Raw genomic sequence first — 20,480 nt, 5'->3', positions numbered from 1 at the left:
TGAGCTACTTTAAAGAAAATCCCAGGCAAATAGACATAAATACCTATTTTTCTGGTAGAATTGTTTGTTCGAATTCCCTCACTGAGATCAGACTTAATTATGCAATATCATAGAAATATACAAACATCTGCGATTTTATTTCTAAGCACATTTGAATGACAAAGACTTCAATATCCTGTGTGGTTTCTGTAACATGATGGCCCTTCTTGAGGCTGGGGGTAGGGAGAAGGGAGTTAAAGAAAGAAGGAAAAAAATGACTTCCTTTATTCAGAGGCTATGGAATTCAAAAATATATCAAACAATCAAAGGAGAGAGACACGGGGCGTTTCATAGCACAGATTCTAGGTTCTATGCCAATTTTTTTTTAAGAAGTAAATCTTAAGGACGTCACCATTGCCTCTGGGATGGCTATAGCATGCCTATAGCACTGATTAGCTACATAACTTCTAATCGAGAAGGTTACTAATTTGTCTGACAACTCCCCTCCCATCCAGCACTGTCCTTCTGTTTTCTGAGTCAGCACACTCAGAAAGGAGCCTGCATCTTGCAGAGCTGTCACTTCTATCAAACACAATGCCCTCAGGTTTTATGCTCATCATTAAAGGGGGAAAAAAACTTGTTAGAGTATTAGCCGAGCCCAGTGCAGCACTGTTAAATTAATTTTTAGAGATGTATCTAGGTCAGACATCTGCATGTTGCATATAAACACACGAGCTAGTTACCTAGCATTGGCATGTTTCTAAAATGTTAGAGCCATGCTTGTTGGAGACTTGCTGTTTATTCTGGCCCTGAATGGAGAAATGACTATTTCTCCACGATATAATCTTAATGTAATTGGGATGTCTCTTCTGAAAGTTGGCTGCCACAAACATCTCTTTTGGAGACTAAAGGACATTAACATTCCTGTTCCTGTTAACTAACAGTTCTTCATATAAAATCTTTTAATGTCCAAATGATTGATTAATTCTCCTCATCTCATTTTATCTTCTGAGTAGAAAGAATGTCCCTTTAGAGGCGATGAAGGTTCGAAACACAGCTGAAACAATGAAGACACAATATGTTTTCCTTTGGGTAGAAATTAAGCTTCACTGAGAAATGAAACAAGGATTGAGTATTCTGGTGGTGGTGAATAAAAGATATTTGAAGTATGTGTACCTCAAAGGCTCTCTTGTAAAATAAAATAAAGAAAATGTGTGAGAAGGCTATGATACCCATTTCTTTCAATGCGATATCATGCCAATCTGAAGTATAACCAAAGTGGGACAAAATCAGAATAAAAATTGTGACCTCGAAAATGCCACTCCTGTGAAGATTTCTGTGCTGTTTTAAGGACATGCATTTCTTGTGAAGGGCTTCCCAGATGTCTCAGTCAGTGGTAAAGCATCTGCCTGCCAATGGAAGAGCCTCAAGAATCTCAAGTTCAATCCCTGGGTCAGAAGATCCCCTGGAGAAGGAAGTGGCAACCCACTCCAGTATTCTTGCCTGGAGAATTCCATGGAGAGAAGAGCCTTGTCAGCTATAGTCCATGGGGTTATACACTCACAAAGAGTGCCCACAACTGAGGGGCTGAGCATGCACACGCGCATGCACTAACCTGATGGGTTCTAACGCAGCCTTCTTGGAGCTAATGCCATAAAAATCCTAGGCACAGTAACCCAGGCCAGCACAATAGCATTGTCACCTGGTAAGAATGCAGAGAGAACCAGCCAGCATGTCCTGTCATGGGCCTTTATGAGATAGATGAGAAAACTAACATTGAGGAAAAGTGAAGTAGCCAGACTAGTTCCACGAACACACTTTCATTGAAAAGCGTTGTGTGTCAATTCCGATTATTGTAGAACCTATGTAAGGAAAGGAAAAAAAAGGACGGTTAGTCCCTCAGTCGTGTCCAACTCTTTGCAACCCCATGGGCTATAGTCTGTCAGGCTCCTCTGTCCATGGGGATTCTCCAGGTAAGAACACTGGAGTGGGTTGCCATTTCCTCCTCCAGGGGATCTTCCTGACCCAGGGATCAAACCTGGGTCTCCTGCATTGCAGGCAGATTCCTTACCATCTGAGCCACCAACAAAGCCCAGATCTGTGTAAAGAAGTCTTCTGAACAGCTGGTATTTATGAGAATAATACAAGAGTTCTAGGAAAGAACCGGAATGCCTCTCATTGCAACTTGTAATGCAATTTGAACTGATACAAATACAGAGCACCCATTATAACCTGTGATTTATTCTCTGAGAGTTCTGAACCCTGGGAAGAGTTGGGTAGGCAACAGTGCAAGATGAAATCCAGCAAAGAGAGGTTTGCTCAGTATAGGGTGTGGAGAGAGTAAAAGAGGGCAGTGTGATAAATGCTATCCAAATGGAGTAGTAATGATGGACAAGTGAGTCTCTGCGAGGGCCCTGACCACCTTTCTGATGACCTTTTGCTCTGGGCTTCGATGAACCGCCCAACTACAGAGATCTGTAAATCCCAACCAAGTGGAATGCTGACAATATGATCACATCAAGATGTAACTTGTAATTGCAAAGTCACATTCAATTAGATCACTGGCATTTTTTGTGACCCAATGATATGACATGATTAGGTCTGAAGCCAGCCCAGGAACATGCACGATGATTGTGTGATTAACTTAGTTGGTTCATGCGCACGGTGAGTCATGGGCATTTGAAAGCCTGAGACTGCCTAGAGCTGGGGAGACTTACAGCTCATTTTTGTGATGGCTCGGAAAGCTCAGATTGCTCTAGAAAGGGCAAAATATCCCTTCGATTAAAACTGTTTTGATCATTAGATATTAAAGTAAGGGTATGATGGCTGGAGTTTTTGACATCATTTTTCTTGCTGTTGTCTGAAAGCTGTGTGTTAATTAATCACCAGCAGGTTTCGGGGCACACTCTGGTAGATATTTTCCCATATCTGCCACTTGAACTTGGGAAGGTTAATTTTCTCATCTGTAAAATAGGGGATTCTAATCATCCTTTCTTATTGGTTGTAAGAGGATTAAATAACATGCATACTGCCTGGCACATAGTAGGAACTATTCACTATTTGAACTTTTAGGAGATATCTGTCAAAATAGAATCATCTTCGGGAAGCTTATTCCATACCTATTGACTGATTTTACGGGCAAATGTAAGCAATGAAATGACCATCCATGCCTCTACAGGAGAACCTAGTCTCCCCAACACCCAAACTGCCTTATGATACAAGAGGCAGCAGAATTGATGGAAGCAGAGCAAATCACAATTGAACTTATTACACAATGTGGCCTAATTATACAACTGAGATATATACCAGGCCAATTCATGACCCACAAAAGTATGCCACATGTCAGGGAAAACTAAGCAAATGAGGTCAGTCTGCGCAGTGGGCAGGCACCTGGCCCACTAGGTGCCACTAGGAGGATTTATGAATGGGCTTCCCTCTGAAGCTCTATGTCAGCAATTTCAGCACCACGATGAAAAACAAAAAAACCCTACTTAAGTCTAGATCTTCAAACTTGTCTTTGAGCTAACTGGAGCCCTTATTAAAAGCACAGATATCTGACAGAGCCCCAGATCATTCTTATCTACAGGACTGGAAAACATCACCCTGGTCTAGCTTTTACAAGCCAGTCTGGCTTCTGGCAAGACCCACTAGTACAGGTGTACTAGATTGTTATTTTTATGCAGAAGTTTGTTTTCAAATGTTTACAATTCCAGTAAAGCCCTCAAGGGAGCTTCCATGAATTAAAATATAGGCACTAATGTCATCTCTCTGCCCAAGGTCACCACTTAGCCCCTACCCAACTGATCCAGAAATTCCTCAGAGTTCACCCCAGAGACACAAGGTCCAGCTGCTTTCTGACAGAGAATCTCTGAAAAACACACTGGAATACATGAAGGACCTGGAATTTTTGTGGAGTGCTGCATTCAAACCATGGCCATCTCCTTCTGATTGATTTGTTTACAACAGGAGTTCTGAAAGTGGAGTCACCAGCTCCCGCCTCAGCATCACTCGAGAACTTATTAGAAATAAAATTCTTGAGCTGCATCCCAGAAACTCTAGTATTGGGCACCAGAAATCTATTTTAATAAGCCCTCCAGGTGATCTTGATGTACTCTAAAAGTTTGAGAACCACTGGTTAAAATTTTTTTTCTTTCACACTTATTTCAATACAGGGAACCAGTAAGTATTTAACTAGTTAGGCCTCTCAAACATTTCTTTACATTTGTCTATATTTAGTTGGTTAGAGGAAGGAAGAAAGAAACCCACCTCATTTCACATGATTGACATTCCTGCAAAATATCTTGAAAATATCAAGACATTGATATTGAAAATATCAAAATGAGATGATCAGAACCTTTTTATTAGAAAAAGCAGTATTTTAATTTAGTTACTTAGAATATTTATGTTCATAAACCAGTAGTCTCCTGCTGAAGTCATTTTTTATACAAACTATGATCTAATCATAGTGTAATGCCCCTTCAAGGTGCAACTTCTCCATAGATTATGAGTGTTTCCATGTACATAATGCAATGTGACTCAGCAGCTTGAGCTGTGAAGCCATTCAGGCCAGTTGTCCAAGGTGTGAAAAGAAAATTTTAAACCTAATGGTCCCTATGACTTAACTTCTTTGATTCTTTTGCTGCCTATATGTAAATTACTTTTACATAAGCATGTTCTGTAAGTGTATATAATAAATAAGGGTGTGAGATGTATGTATAAACACAACTATACAGAGAAATGAAGTTTGTAAATAAATAGGACTTAAATGGGAGAAGAGGTCCATGAAACACACACACACAAATGCATAAGGAAAAGCATATTATGTAACACAATATACTCTATTTAATAATTCTCACATTGGTGTCTAAAACTCAAAAGAGCAGAGTTAAATGAATGGGAATTGAAAGTGCATGATAAATGCGTCCCTCATAGCATTTAAATCTCTTCCACCTGATTAAAAATTCCTAGTTCCTCTTCACTGAATTGTTTAGAGTTTTTGAGCAGCCTCTGCCCTGATTAAAACAAATTAGCATCAAAGATCCCCTGTTGAATGAGAAATCATTAATTGAGAAACATGCAATGCTCCTTAATTACCTTTAGAGCAGTGAGAGAACAAATAATCTCAGGTTCCAGAGGGGCCTCCTGCTCTGCACTGTGGACTCATTTCGTGTAGCTGCTGGAATAAAACTCAAGTTGCAAACACTATTGGGGAATATCAATGCGAGCTTCAGTAAACACACCGCTGATTGTTTATCTAAAAGAAAAATATCTAGATAAGGACTCAGAAGGAAAAAGGGGGAAATGTCTGAGTTTATTATCTTGTTGAGAGCTTTCAAAGTGTTTTACATGTGCCAATATTGGTTGAGAAATAATATAAGCTGTTCTTTCTGGTACAGATTTTAATGCTTTGTGTAAAATACTTCATTTATGTAATTACCTGCTAACACTTCAGATGGTTATATACAGATGAGTAACTTTATCATTTAACAGTAGGATAGAAAGCAGCAATGTTAAATTTCACAAAATCCAGCTACAAATGGAAATTCAAATTTCGATGTTGCACCTGAGTCATTTATTTCTCTATCTATCGATACAATAGATTCAGGAGCTTCTGTGGGTCGGTGAGACATGATGTACCCTTCTGCCTTCTCAATCTAGAAAACACTGAATACTACCCCACAGGGGTAGCATTAGGAAATCAAATTATTGCAGGTGCTGTGATGTAAATAAAGAATATCACCAAAGGCTCACACACACACTGCCTCTGGACAGCTTTCTGGTAACAACAGTCATATGGGACTGCACCTAAGTACCCAGGAAGGAGGAGGTATGGTAAGACTTCTTATTTAGCTGAGGATAGTATCTTGGTTTTATTCTAGTTTTCTCCATTTTATCCACTAGCTCATGGGTCAACAGCCTTTGAAAAAAATGACAGAATTGATTCAGTCACCTCTGCTCCTTTGGATGTTTTTGGTTCATGTACAGTTTAAACCGGTTCATGTAATATAAAGCACAAATGACCCAAACAATGCTGCCATTTCAAAATTGCTATTAATGTGGTTAAGACCCAATTCTGGGAGTTTGCATTTAATTTTAGTAACACGAAGTGACTTGTTTTGCATGTGGAATCAAACTTTATGCCAACAGCTCACGGTTGATTCCAAACTTTATAAAGGTTTCTGATTATTATTCTTTATCTTCTATTCCACCAAGATAATAAATTTGACATTGTTATAACCTTTGAAACTATAGCAAATAAACCCTTGAAGACTACATTGCAGGGGCAGTTACAAAGACTACCTTGAGACTTTCTGCACAAAGTAACTTGCATGAGTGGGGGGCGAGAGGGACAGAGAAAGGAGACTGTCATTAACTGCATCAGTGTATTATGAGAGGATATAAGAATCTTCTGATATATTGAAACAGTAGAAAAACTGTTATTTTTTCTCATGGATTCCCATTAAGGTATGTTCTTTATTTGGCCATTCTACTTTAGGACAAAATAAATCAATTCACTAATGTGCAAAAGGCCAGGTGGTTCATATATGCTACCAAAGTAAGAATTACTAATGAAAAGTCTATCCCATAACCGTCTTCTAAGTATGGTTTAGGAAAGGAAAATCTTGTCACTAAAGCAGTGCCTATTATGTACAAAAACACAAAGCATCCTTATATATCTTTACAAACCACTAGTTTGTAAAGCTTCTGAGAGACATAGCCCCTTGAGAAACAAAATGATGCTATTTGGTATTTTTCCCTTACAGAAAGGTTGTTTTTTTTAACAGTCTACACATTGCACTTTTGCAGTGTTGAAGGTCAAATTGGAGTTGTCACTTCAGAAATCAGCAAGGGGTGGATGTTGTGTACTCAGAGTTTGTTTCCTCTTCCAACTAGTTCATGTGCACATAAATGTTCAGAAGACCGTATTCTTTATCCTCACAGGGCAATGAGCTTCAGATGAACCTGGAGTTCTAACTCTCCGCAGGGAATAGTCCTGATAAGTAGGATATCCCATTTGCCATTATCTATTTGTGCTGCAAGGTAATTCATTTTAGGCTGAAATCAAATTGTTTTAAGCTGAGCTGGGATTTTTATTGGTGTCCTTCCAGCTGGCCTTCCTTTTAAGTACCATCGTATTTCAAACAAGCTGATCTAAAGGAAAAGATTACCACTGCCAATGTGTATTGTCACAAGGGAACAAAGATGTTCAAGACCTATTTTATGTTATTTATTTTTTTAAGCATTGATAGAGATATGAGAGTGCTAGTCTGCTACAGAGGGAAACAAGCTGACTAGTTGATGAAGGGTAAGAAAGATGTGTGATGATGGGAAAGAAAAACAATCTGTTGGTATTTGCTGTAAAATTACCCTCTAAAGCTGAGAAAACATTTGCAAAATGTAATAAATACTTAAAAAATCCTGAAAAGCACAACTCTGAATTACCAGGTAATATATACCATTGGTTTCTATTGTAATTTGGTTATTTGGGAACTTTGGCATATATATGCCCTTTAATATTACCCACGGAGAAGGCAGTGGCATCCCACTCCAGGACTCTTGCCTGGAAAATCGCATGGATGGAGGAGCCTGGTAGGCTGCAGTCCATGGGGTCGCTGAATCGGACACGACTGAGCGACTTCACTTTCATTTTTCACTTTCATGCATTGGAGAAGGAAATGGCAACCCACTCCATTGTTCTTGCCTGGAGAATCCGGGGAACAAGGAGCCTGGTAGGCTGCCATCTATGGGGTCGCACAGAGTTGGACACGAGACTGAAGCGAATTAGCACCAGCAGCAGCAGTGTTACCCAAAATAATGAAGAGAGTTGTTGCACATGATTCTCTGAGTTTAACTTTGAATCTTCTCATAGTACAAGGATAAAACATCAAACTCTGATCTACTTCCTATTTCAACAACAACATAAACCCATCACAATACCTAGGTAAGACAGATGAGCACTTTTTATCCCAGGTTACTTAGGAATAGTTTAGACAATTGGTCCAAGCCATTAAAAGAGTTGGCATTTGAGCTCACACTAAAACTCAAATGTGTCCCACACAAGACCTATTCTAACACAACCTACACATCACTGAAAAGCACAAGGCATCGGTCAGCAACAGGGGCTACAGAGGCACAAAGAATTGGTTCAAGAATTTGCTCAGTAATGCCATCTCCCAAGGTGGATTTTCTAGAGTGAGATCTCCTATCTGACCATGCTCATAGCTGGTTTAAAGAGGATGGTGCTTAAACAGCCGTCTTGCCTGAGTGAAAATTTCACTTCTGCCAAAAACAAAACTGGTCAAACCTTTGGATGGATGAGTAGAATACAGCATATCCGGAGGGGTCTTCAAGGGGTTCAGTTTTTTGTTCACTCAGGGCTGCGGCAAAACCAGTCAAGCAGGGCAGAATTACTTCCTCATCAAAGGGTGGGATCCCTGGAAGGCAGACAGGTCAGAGTGGAGGCGGGGATTTGGGGGGGCGGGGTGCAGTTTCTAGAAGCTCATCCAAAATACAACGTAGTTTCATATTTAGGAAGCAAAATAATAATACTTGCTGTTTTCATTTGAGCACCTGGAGAAAGTAAAGGTCGACAATACCTCTTGGTGGTTGTAGCTGTGCCAGGCACCCTGATGCTAAACAAGGAGAAGAATCCATTAGGATTTGGAGACGGGGTTGCCTGTTCCTCAGAAAGCACTGTGAGTTTGAGCTGAAGGAATGCCGGCCCCTCACTCCAGCCACTTACAGGTGACTTCTCAGAGGAAATCTCTTCAGGGCAGAGAAAAATAAGTGTTGAATTGAAATCCCCAAATCCTCCGATAAGCACTGATCCACCATCGACAAGCTGAAGAGGAGGAGGGTCCAGGCTCAGACGTTCAGAGAAGTTGCTGCTTTTTGTTGTAAGAGAAAGGGGGTCCAGGGTTCAGCCCTGAGCGCCATGGGCTTCAGACACATCTTCCTCTGAGGCCCGCCCCCGAACTCTCACCTTTCTGGGACATGCTAGCAGGCTGGCATGTCTCTCAGGGCAGAGCGGTCCCCTCCCCTGACCTGAGCTCTGGGAGGTGTGCAGTTGGGTTTCCCTGGGAGAAAGGGTCTGCCATGCTATCCCCCAGAGCACTAGCAGGGCCCCGTCAGGGTTAGGCCTTATGTCAGGAGACAGACGGCCTGCCTGAGCCCCCGACTGCAAGAAGGGTCAGGGATACCTGGTCCTCCTGTGGGGTTGGAGAGAAGAGAGGCATTTGGGTCTGTCTTGGCTACACCCTTCTTAATAACGCCAGACTGAGGCCCACAAGAGCAGTGATGCAGACATGGGCCAGGACACAGAGGGCAACGTGGGGACGAAACCCGAAACTCGCCAAGGAACAAGCAGACTTTTCTTAGAAAACTCCTCAGCTATGCCACGACTGCACCAGAGTCAGAAAGAGGACTTTCACTGCCTCCTTGGTGGCTCAGTGATAAAGAACTCACCCGCCAATGCAGGAGACGCAGGTTTCATCCCCGAGTCAGGGAAGATCCCCTGGAAAAGGAAACGGCCACCCGGGCGCTCCCGTATTCTTGCCTGGAAATCCCATGGACAGAGGAGCCTGGCAAGCTACAGTCCACGGGATCGCAAAGAGTCAGGCACGAATAAGTGACTAAACAACAACAAGAACGACTTATGTAAACACAGAACACGTGGCTGGGACAAAGATCCTCAGTTTTGGCTGGAATCTTGGCCACTTAGGCATCCATTCTCGGGAACAATCGAAGTGTTCAGCTTGCAATTCAAAGAGAACATGAAGGGAAACTTCCCTGGTGGTCCAGTGGTTAAGACTTCACCTTCAAATGCAGGGTGTGCTGGTTTGATCCCTGGTCAGGGAGCTGAGATCCCATATGCCCCACGGCCAAAAAACCAAAATGTAAAACAGAGGTAGTATTGTGACAAATTCAGTAAAGACTAAAATGATCCACATCCAAAAAAATCTTTTAAGAAACAAACCCAAAGAGAACATGTAGAAAAGGCCAACAAAAATCAGGTGAAGGAGAGAGAAATGTATTTTGAATGTGGAATTCAATAATCAAATTTTATAACCAAGTCATAGATGGCAGATAAACTTATCCTTTGGTTAAGTGCTTTTTCCTAGATGATCTTGGGGAGGTAAAAAATATATATAACAAAACTGCATTGGCAATGGGGGTTGGAAGATCCAATGTTTTTATTTCAGCAATTAAATTCCTGATGAATAGCATACTATATCATAAAATGTTGGCTTTTTAAAGCAGGTTTGAACTTTTACACAATCTGTTTTAACACTGGCATGCATACCTGTATACATATATACTGAGATGGTTCTAATTCTTAATTTAAAAAATTTGATACAACTAAAATGTTAAATGTACACTATAATGAAAACACTGCTGTAACACCAACCAGATGGCTTGTATTCCTTGAAAAATTATTTAAAGCATTTTGACTTAGAATGATGACTTCATTATTTAAAGAAATTCTAACTGTAAATAAAGGCAGCTCTTTGGCCTAGTGCAATGTATCCTTAATTTGCCTAATCCTAAGAACCACTGAGGTGCTTGCTTACTAAGCATACGAATCTCCAGGGTCCAATCCAGTCCTTCTGTATCTTAATCTCTACAGGCAAAGGTAGGAATGTGCACTGACCCAGGCAGTTCACATGATCAAGTTCCAAACTCATCTAAGTAAACTCACACCTATTTTAGCAAAGAGGCTTTGGAAAGTTGATTTTTTTTTTTAAAGTATATGCGGGTAGAATTTGTTCATTTGATTAGTTTTAATTTTTTAAAAACTTTTGTATGAAACACTCTTCAAATCATAGTTTTATGTTCAATGCCACAAAGATGTATAGTGTATGACAACCAAATGTAAGGATCGATCCCTTCTTGCCAAATTTGAACATGAAAGTGACAATCGATGTTCCTGTCTAAATGTCACCAAGCAATCACTTAAAAAATACTTTACTAAAACTATATATTTTGAAAGAGTCAAAACTGCTATGTACCCAAATATCCAAGTGGATTTTTTTAGAAATCTCTATAGTCTAGAAATATAGGAACTGACTCGAGGTTTTTAAGAAATCATTTGCAAAAACCTACATGGCTTTTGCAGATGGTGAAAATATGAAGAAAAATTAATAGATGAATTGATAAAACAATTGGTAGGAAAAGAGTGGCCCAGTGGCCCCACGATTGCTAAAAACCAGCTACATATGCATTGAGGGCCCATCGTGAAAGCTTTGTGTTTATTATGTCCACTGTCTTCTAGGTTCACAACAGCTCTGCAAGGTGAGTACAGTAGCTTCCCCACACAGATGGTAAATTGGAGGCTTTGAAAGGGTAAAACTTGCCAGCATCACACAGCTCAAAGCTGGTTGCAACATCTGTCCTTGGGCCCAACCACCAGTCTGCACTCTAAGTGACCCCGCAGCAGCACAAAGCCATGCAGTCACTGCTGTCTTACTGTAACCCAAAGAAAATGAGATATTGGGAAGCACAGTAAGGATCGATTACAGGTTGAAATATACTCTATTTGCAGTTTTCCTACTGAACAGAACACCATAGTATATGGCATACATTCTCCTTCTATGTGTCTCACTAAATAAATTTTCATTTAAAAGCAATTATGAAAATCTCAGTCCTCTTCAAATGTATTAAATTGATCTGTGAGCATGTGCATCCTCTTCAACAAGAAATCTCTAACTGTCCACTATTAAAATGATTAAAATCGCTTTTTTTAACCAAAACTTTTCATTCTATTTAACCAAAGCTTTTCATCTTGGGTGGAGTAAGAAATCCTAAAAGTTAAAGAATTTTTCAAAGTCATTCTAAACTGAAATGTACAGAGTTCCACTAAGGTAAGTTTTCAAGAGAATCAGTCATTTAATGCCTAACTTCTTGAACAGTATCTGTGTATACTTATGGTTTCTTTTTTTTTTTTTTTAAAGGAAGCTTCCAGATTAAAAGTGTTTGGGATGTGGGGGAAAAAGAAAATTATACAGATTCAAAGCAATTATCCCCAAGGTCTTTTCAATCTACTTCACATAGGGTGAAGTATTTTCTTGCCAGTAAAAAGCTTTGGAAAATTGAGAAGATATTGCATAATTGAGTCACAGAGTTAGCCATATTTAGCCCAGAAACACAGAGTATATGACTTTAACTTAACATTGCATTATGTCCCATAATTGTCTAAAATTCAAATTTACAAATTTTAAGAACTCTATGAGATTTGATATGAATGAGGCTTGACAATTCTTTCACAGTAATTCCATTTGTTTAGCCTCTTTAAAAATACAGCTGAAATAGATTTTACATTCAACTCTGTATATTTCTGTTATATGTGCTTTCATGATAACTGTTACAGAGTATTAAGCAAACTGGGCAATCATTTTATTTTTACATGATTCTACTTTTGTATTCATCGGTTTTGTCGATCTATTTTTCCAGGAGAGAAAAATCAACATTTAAAGGGCTCCCCAAAAAGCTAATAAAATTGCTTGATTGTTTTCAGGAGACATTTACAAACTTTGCTCAATTTCTTTCTTTTTTTTTTGAAAGAAAATTTCATAGGGAGGTTAAAAACAAACAGCTCCACTTCCTATCCCCACCAGAACCCCATAGGCTATAGATTAAATTGATCTAAGAATTAGTCTGACTTTTAACGCATGGAAAATAGCAAAATTATCATGCCAACATAATGAATGTATACTATAATTCATAAATGCCTAATCATCAAAACAATGACATAGTCATGGTTAGATGCAACCTAGCAATCTTATATATGATGCAACTACATATTTACGATCATTCCTGCTATACATCACATTCGATCCTCATCAAATTAAGCTGGCTATGTAAAAGTGGCATTGTGAAATAAACATTTAATATCACAATAGGGTCATATTCCACTACTGTACAACCATAGCATGCAAGTAACTATGCATTAGCTGTAAACAGTGAAGTGTCATTATCTTCCAGAAATCCAAAGAATGTGATAAGTACATAGAGAGTACTAAACATCAATTATATTTAAATGACTTTCATACTGAACAAAACTATACTGCACAAAGCAGCTTTGGATGTGTCTCTTGTCACGGCTCTCTTCATATATTCTGTAGTCACCTTGAAGTCAAGAAATTGCTGTTCCAAACAAGCTCTGTTCATCTACTGAGTTCTAGTGGACGGTTGTCAAAAATCAGGACACACATGATTCTACATTCCAATGTGAAAGCTGTCTTAAACCATCTTCCCTCTCTGCCATCATTCAGATGTTTGAATCATTAAGAATATGCTGAATGCAGGCAGTGACAAACTTACTTTATTTCTCAAATTGGAGACTTTCATGACACCAATGTGCTTGTGTTAGAAATAGAAATACTGTATATGCTTGCCAGCAAATGCTCTTCTCTACTTGTATTCTAAGTGAAACGGTTGGCAGGAAGAAACCTGGGTCATACTATGACTTGGAGGGGGTTTTGACTCTAAAATGCTTTTCACAGCGTTTGTAAAAGGTAGATAAAATCTAGCAGCTAGGAGAGGAGGGCCAAAAGAACGTGATCCGTTCTTATAAAAATGCAGATGGATCATTGAGGTCTGATCCAATGATTCCGAGGCAATTAAAAAAATTACCATATTAGAGCAGAAGCTTGCATACTGTAAAATAACTATTTCAGCTCTCTTCAGGTTTGTGGCATTGGAGGCTGGTTTGGGAAGGAGGGGAAAAATTGATTGCTGGACAGGCTTTTCCATGCTCTATCAGCTCTGATAATGAGTTAGGCAGTTGGCATGGACGACAGCAATGTCCTCGTCACTCAGAATTCTAATAAACCTCCTGTGAAGTTGCACAATATCATCTAGCCAAATGGATTCATCTTGGTCTGCATTCCAGTTAGGTGGAAAAGAATCACATTTGAAAACTGAGTTTGGACATGATACGGTTCTGTGAAATATTTAAATACATTTACCTACATCCTACTAAATCAAAATCTTGCTTTTACATTTACAAGGAGATAAAATAGTATTTAAAGCCATTGCAGTTTGTTCATTTCCTGTTCATATACAAGTGACATAAGTTTGCTTAGGAGGCAAAAACTGTACAATTCTCATCACTCAGGCATTATAAAATGTCTTTCTTTAAAGCCCTGGGATATAAACAGTTTGGTTTATATGAATTACATATTTTTCATCTGCATTAAGAAACAATATACATCTTTTTTTTCCAGAGTACTTTAATGTTATCTATGATAAGCCTAAGATAGCTGTAAAAACTAACTTTATCAACTGTGACCATCAATACTATTAATTTTATAAAACTCAGGAACATTCTTTGGCCACTCGGGTCATTCCCCTTTCAGAGGGAATTGTGTTTGGGCCCTGGGACCATACAGAGATTTGTCTCCGTGAAAACTGAGGCCTTGGACCAGCCTTTAATGGAAGCCATTTACAGAGTCAAATATGACAGAACCTACAGGAGCAGTTTCTATTTCTCAGACACAAGTTCCTTGACGCGTTGAGAGGTGGTGTTTTCGATTTCGGACTCCTGAAGTTTTGTCTTTACTATCTGAAGGCTTCTGCTGTGAAATATCTATTAGGGCACTGGCAATTGCAATACCTGGAAGAAGAGGAAAAAGGCAGGTAAATGTTTGGTTAGACATTTTTGGGATGGCAACAGTGGTGGCCTAGTATTTTTTTAAATTCAGCAATCAAACATGTAGCTGTTTACTGGAAGTTGTCAAGTGGTTTACCCTTACTTATAATATATCTTGTTTTACTTTTTTTCAGTTGAAACATAGTTGACTTACAACACTGTAATAATTACTGCTATATAGCAGAGTGATTCAGTTATATGCATAAATACATTCTTTTTTACATTTTAAAATATTTCTAACCTTGGACATATGAACTGTATACATGAAGAAGAGCAAGGACCTAACAAAATTAACTGGCTCTGACTTTTGACAATCAAATTGTTGTGTGACAAAACACCACAATCAGTGTGGATATGACTCCATACCTTTGTTTCTATGTCCAAACACAAGTGTGTTCCAAAAGTATAAGGAACTTACAGTGTTACTATTGGTTGTGTGTGTGTGTGTGTGTGTGTATGTGTGTGTGTGTGTAACAAAAGTCAGCATATTGTTGTTTTTATTTTAATTAGAGTAGTTTTAGGTTTACAGAAATGTTGAACCAATATTGATACATGATTATTAGCTAAAGTCTATAGTTTACATTAGGGATCACACTTTGGGCTGTACACAAAGTTCTATGGGTTGTGATAAATGCATACTGTCATATACTCACCGTGAAAGCATCATACAAAATAGTTTCATTGCCCTAAAAATTCCCTGGGCTTTACCAGTTTATCCTTCCCCTTCCCTGAGCTTACGGTAACCACTGATCTTTTTTCAAATATCTCTATAGCTTTGCATTTTCTAGAATGTCATATAGTTGGAATCACACAGTATGTAGCCTTTTCAGATTGTCTTGTTTCACTTAGCAATATTCCTTTAAGTTCCACCATATCTCTTTTTGGCTTGATGACCCATTTATTTTTATTGCCAAATAATATTCCATTGTATTGATGTACTACAGTTTGTCCATAGGGTCACAAGAGTTGGAAACAACTTGGTGGCTAAACAGAAGCAGCAGCAATAACATATGATGTTGAGCATCTTTTCCTATACTTATTTGTCATATGTACATATTTCTTTAGTGAGGTATCCATTCAGAGCTTTTGTCTATTTTTAATTTTCTTGTTTGTTTTCTTATTGTTGAATTTTAAGAGATTTCTTTTACATTTTGGATACCAGTTCTTTTTCAGATACAGGTTTAGCCAATATTGTCTTCCAGACTATTCTCTGTCTTTTCATTCTCTTACATTGCTCTTAAGAGGTAAGAAAGTACCCTAGGGATAGAGCTATGAAATGCACATAGAAGAAAAACAACTTGTAGAAATTTAGTGAATAAATGTCTTAAATATAAGAAAAAGATCATTAGTTTTAGTAGAATATCTACATGAAAGTAGATCTCTAGCTATCAAAGGTAATGAAGAATATTGTTTGTCCTCTGATTGACAGGAACATGTGTTAATATGTACAGGAATAGTAAAGCCTTTCCTAAATTTATACAAGCAATGGCTGAATCCAACACCCTGGTTTCAATTAAGTTCAGTTCAGTTCAGTTGCTCAGTTGTGTCTGACTCTTTGCGACCCCATGGACTGCAGCACACCAGACTTCCCTGTCCATCACCAACTGGCGGAGCTTGCTCAAACTCATGTCTATTGAGTTGGTGATGCCATCCAACCATCTCATCCTCTGCCATTCCCTTCTCCTCCTACCTTCAAACTTTCCCAGCATCAGGGTCTTTTTCAATAAGTCAGTTCTTCACATCTGGTGGCCAAAGTATTGGAGTTTCAGCTTCAACATCAGTTCTTCAATGAATATTCAGGACTGATTTCCTTTAGGATGGACTGGTTGGATCTCCTTGCAGTCCAAGGGACTCTCAAGAGTCTTCTCCAACACCACAGTTCAAAAGCATCAATTCTTTGGTGTTCATTCAGCTTTCTTTATCGTCCAACTCTCACATCCATACATGACTACTGGAAAAACCATAGCTTTGACTAGATGGACCTTTGTTGGCAAAGTAATGCCTCTGCTTTTTAATATGTTGTCTAGGTTGGTCATAGTTTTTCTTCCAAGGAGCAAGCATCTTTTAATTTCATGACTGCAGTCACCATCTGCAATGATTTTGGAGCCCAAGAAAATAAAATCTCTCACTGTTTCCATTGTTTCCCCATCTACTCGACATGAAGTGATGGGACCAGATGCCATGATCTTAGTTTTCTGAATGTTGAGTTTTAAGCCAACTTTTTCACTCTCCTCTTTCACTTTCATCAAGAGGCTCCTTAGTGCCTCTTCACTTTCTGCCATAAAGCATGGTATCATCTGCATATCTGAGATTACTGATATTTCTCCCAGCAGTCTTGATTTCAGCTTGTGCTTCATCCAGCCTGGCATTTCTCATGATATACTCTGCATATAAGTTAAATAAGCAGGGTGACAATATACAGCCTTGATGTACTCCTTTCCCAATTTGGAACCAGTCCATTGTTCCATGTCCGGTTCTAACTGTTGCTTCTTGACCTGCATACAGATTTCTCAGGAGGCAGGTAAGGTGGTCTAGTATTCCCCTGTCTTGAAGATCATTTTCCACAGTTTGCTATGATCTACACAAAGGCTTTGGCATAATCAATAAAGCAGATGTTTTTCTGAAACTTCCTTGCCTTTTTGATGATCTAACAGATGTTGGCAATTTGATCTCTGGTTCCTCTGCCTTTTCTAAATCCAGCTTGAACATCTGGAAGTTCACGGTTCACGTACTGTTGAAGCCTGGCTTGGAGAATTTTGAGCATTATTTTGCTAGCATGTGAGATGATTGCAACTGTGCGGTAAAAAAACTGACCTTTTCCAGTCCTGTGGCTACTGCTGAGTTTTCCAAATTTGCTGGCATGTTGAGTGCAGCACTTCCACAGCATCATCTTTAGGATTTGAAGTAGCTCAACTGGAATTCCATCACCTTTACTAGCTTTGTTTAAAGTGACGCTTCCTAAGGTCCACTTGACTTCACATTTCAGGATGTCTGGCTCTAGGTAAGTGATCACACCATCATGCTTATCTGGTTCATGAAGATCTTTCTTGTACAGTTCTTCTGTGTATTCTTGCTACCTCTTCTTAATACCTTCTACTTCTTTTAGGTCCATACCATTTCTGTCCTTTATTGTGCCCATCTTTACCAAATGTTCCTTTGGTATTTCTAATTTTCTTGAACAGATCTCTAGTCTTTCCCATTCTATTGTTTTCTCTGTTTCCTTGCATTGATCACTGAGGAAGGCTTTCTTATCTCTCCTGGCTGTTCTTTGGAATTTGCATTCAAATGGGGATATCTTTCCTTTCCTCCTTTGCCTTTCACTTCTCTTCTTTTCACAGCTATTTGTAAGGCCTCCTTAGACAACCATTTTGCCGTTTTGTATTTCTTTTTCTTGTGGATATCTTGATCACTACCTCCCGTACAATGTCAGGAACCTCCATCCATAGTTCTTCAGGCACTCTATCCGATCTAATCCCTTGAATCTATTTGTCACTTCCACTGTATCATTGTAAAGGATTTGATTTAGGTCATACCTGAATGGTCCAGTGGTTTTCCCTACTTTCTTCAATTTAAGTCTGAATTTTGCAGTAAGGAATTCATGATCTGAGCCATAGTCAGCTCCCAGTCTTATTTTTGCTGACTGTATAGAGCTTCTCCATCTTTGGCTGCAAAGAATATAATCAATCTGATTTCGGTGTTGACCATCTGGTGATGTCCATGTGCAGAGTCTTCTCTTGTGTTGTTGGAAGAGGGTGTTTGCTATGACCAAAGCATTCTCTTGGCAAAACTCTATTAGTTTTCCCCTGGTTCATTTTGTACTCTAAGGCCAAATTTGCCTGTTACTTCAGGTATCTCTTGACTTCCTATATTTGCATTTCAGTCCCCTACAATGAAAAGGACATTTTTTTTGGTATTTGTTCTACAAGGTCTTATAGGTCTTCATGGAACTGTTCAACTTCAGCTTCTTCAGCATTACTGGTTAGGGCACAGACTTGGATTACTGTGTTATTGAATGGTTTGCCTTGGAAATGAACAGAGATCATCCTGTCATTTTTGAGATTGCATCCAAGTACTGCATTTCAGACTCCTTTGTTGACGATGATGGGTACTCCATTTCTTCTAAGGATTTCTTGCCCACAGTAGTAGATGTAATGGTCATCTGATTTAAATTAGACCATTCCAGTCCTTTTTAGTTCACTGATTCCTAAAATGTCAACGTCCACTCTTGTCATCTCCTGTTTGACCACTTCTAATTTACTTTGATTCATGGACCTAACATTCCAGGTTCCTATGCAATACTGCTCTTTACAGCATTGGACTTTACTTCCATCACCAGTCACATCCACAACTGGGCACTGTTTTTGCTTTGGCTCCTTCTCTTCATTCTTTCTGGAGTTATTTCTCCACTCTTCTCCAGTAGCATATTGGGCACCTACTGACCTGGGGAGTTCATATTTCAGTGTCATATCTTTTTGCTTTTTCAAACTGTTCATGGGGTTCTCAATGCAAGAATACTGAAGTGGTTTGCCATTCCCTTCTCCAGTGGACCACGTTTTGTCAGAACTCTCCACCATGACCCATCTGTCTTGGGTCACCCTCATACCCTGGTTTATCACAGCCATATAGGAACCATTTTAGTTTCTCTCGACTTCCAAAGAATTTTTGAATAAAGTGAGATGTGCCAAATCCCCATACTAATCCATGAGACGAAACTGCTTGCTTCAAGAAGTCACCAATTTCCCTTTTGCAAGGTCTTGGAGACTTGACTCTGAATTGATTTGAACCAGTCCCTGAGCTCTCACAGACATCTTCTCAATGTGCTGCTCTTAGAGGAAGGCCTCACATTGGAATCTCATGCTATGCAAGGTGTTGTTGAATTATTTTATTCCTTTGGGTCAACGTATACTAGATAAGTCTCAAATATGATCTGACAAGAACAGAACTCCAGAGATTTATGACCAGAAAGGAATGCCAGTGAGGGGAAAAGGGCAGTATAAGAAGGCCAACTAGTCTCCTGCACAGCCCTGTGCTGTAGAAATCAAGGGAAGAGGGGTTCACGTCATCTGCATAAAGTACACAAGGGGCCAGCAGGCGAGGCTTGCCACAGAGGCGTTTGGATCCGCTCAAGGAAGATTCTGGTGATCCTGGAGTCATTTCCGTACTTAGCCAGACAATTCAGCAGGTAATGAGGTGAGAGGGAGTGTGGCCAACAGATATTAGTTCTATGTTGACGACATTTGTCAATGGAAAGAGGTAAGTAAGCTGGTACACAGAGGAAGCAGCAGGGTCAGATGAGATCTAGGTGAATGCATGTGATGATCTGAGTACATATATTTTTTAAAGGAAAACAGGGTTTCAGGTACATTTGAAAACAGAAGAGAAGGTATTTATGCAGAAGGAGAAATTAATGGTGTTATGGAGGGACGGGATTAAAAAATTAATCACTGGCTAGGCTGATAATCTTCCATATTTCCCTTTTAAGAGTTGCTGCTAAATAAACTACTCTTTCAGGATATTAAATAACTATCCTGAGTTTCTTAGAGATAACACAAGCTCACAGGTTCAAAATTTAAATAAAAACTGCTTTTGTGACCTATGAAGAGTCCATATGAACTTCTGAAGTGTAAAAAATGGAAGTTTTAACCACTTACTCTGCTGTAAGAAAGAATTATTTTGTTATTTCTTTAAGGGAGTGAGTTGAAGCACTTAAAAAAAAAAAAAGCCACAGACCATGGTTGTGCTAAGTGACAGTTCTGTTCAGACAGGCATTACGTTTCCAAGGATCTCCTGGCACACTTATGTCAAAATTTACAACCTTCTGTTATTTTATCCTTGGCACCATCTTATCCAG

At 39.2% G+C, this 20,480-nt stretch overlaps 1 protein-coding gene across 2 annotated transcripts in view; it reads right to left on the bottom strand.

Moving 5' to 3' along the window:
* Nucleotides 1–10,164: 10,164 nt before the first annotated feature.
* The window catches only part of ATRNL1 (attractin like 1), a 746,492-nt gene continuing 736,176 nt past the window's right edge, over nucleotides 10,165–20,480 (bottom strand). For both annotated transcript variants that reach the window (XM_065923396.1, XM_065923397.1), the window contains one exon: nucleotides 10,165–14,593. In XM_065923396.1, coding sequence (XP_065779468.1) covers nucleotides 14,469–14,593 — 125 coding nt within the window. In that variant the 3' untranslated portion in view covers nucleotides 10,165–14,468. The remainder of the gene's footprint in view (nucleotides 14,594–20,480) is intronic.

This window comes from Muntiacus reevesi, chromosome 2, assembly GCF_963930625.1.
Source record: "Muntiacus reevesi chromosome 2, mMunRee1.1, whole genome shotgun sequence".
In the NCBI taxonomy this organism is placed as follows: domain Eukaryota; kingdom Metazoa; phylum Chordata; class Mammalia; order Artiodactyla; family Cervidae; genus Muntiacus; species Muntiacus reevesi.
This window is presented reverse-complemented; position numbering and strand designations above follow the sequence as displayed.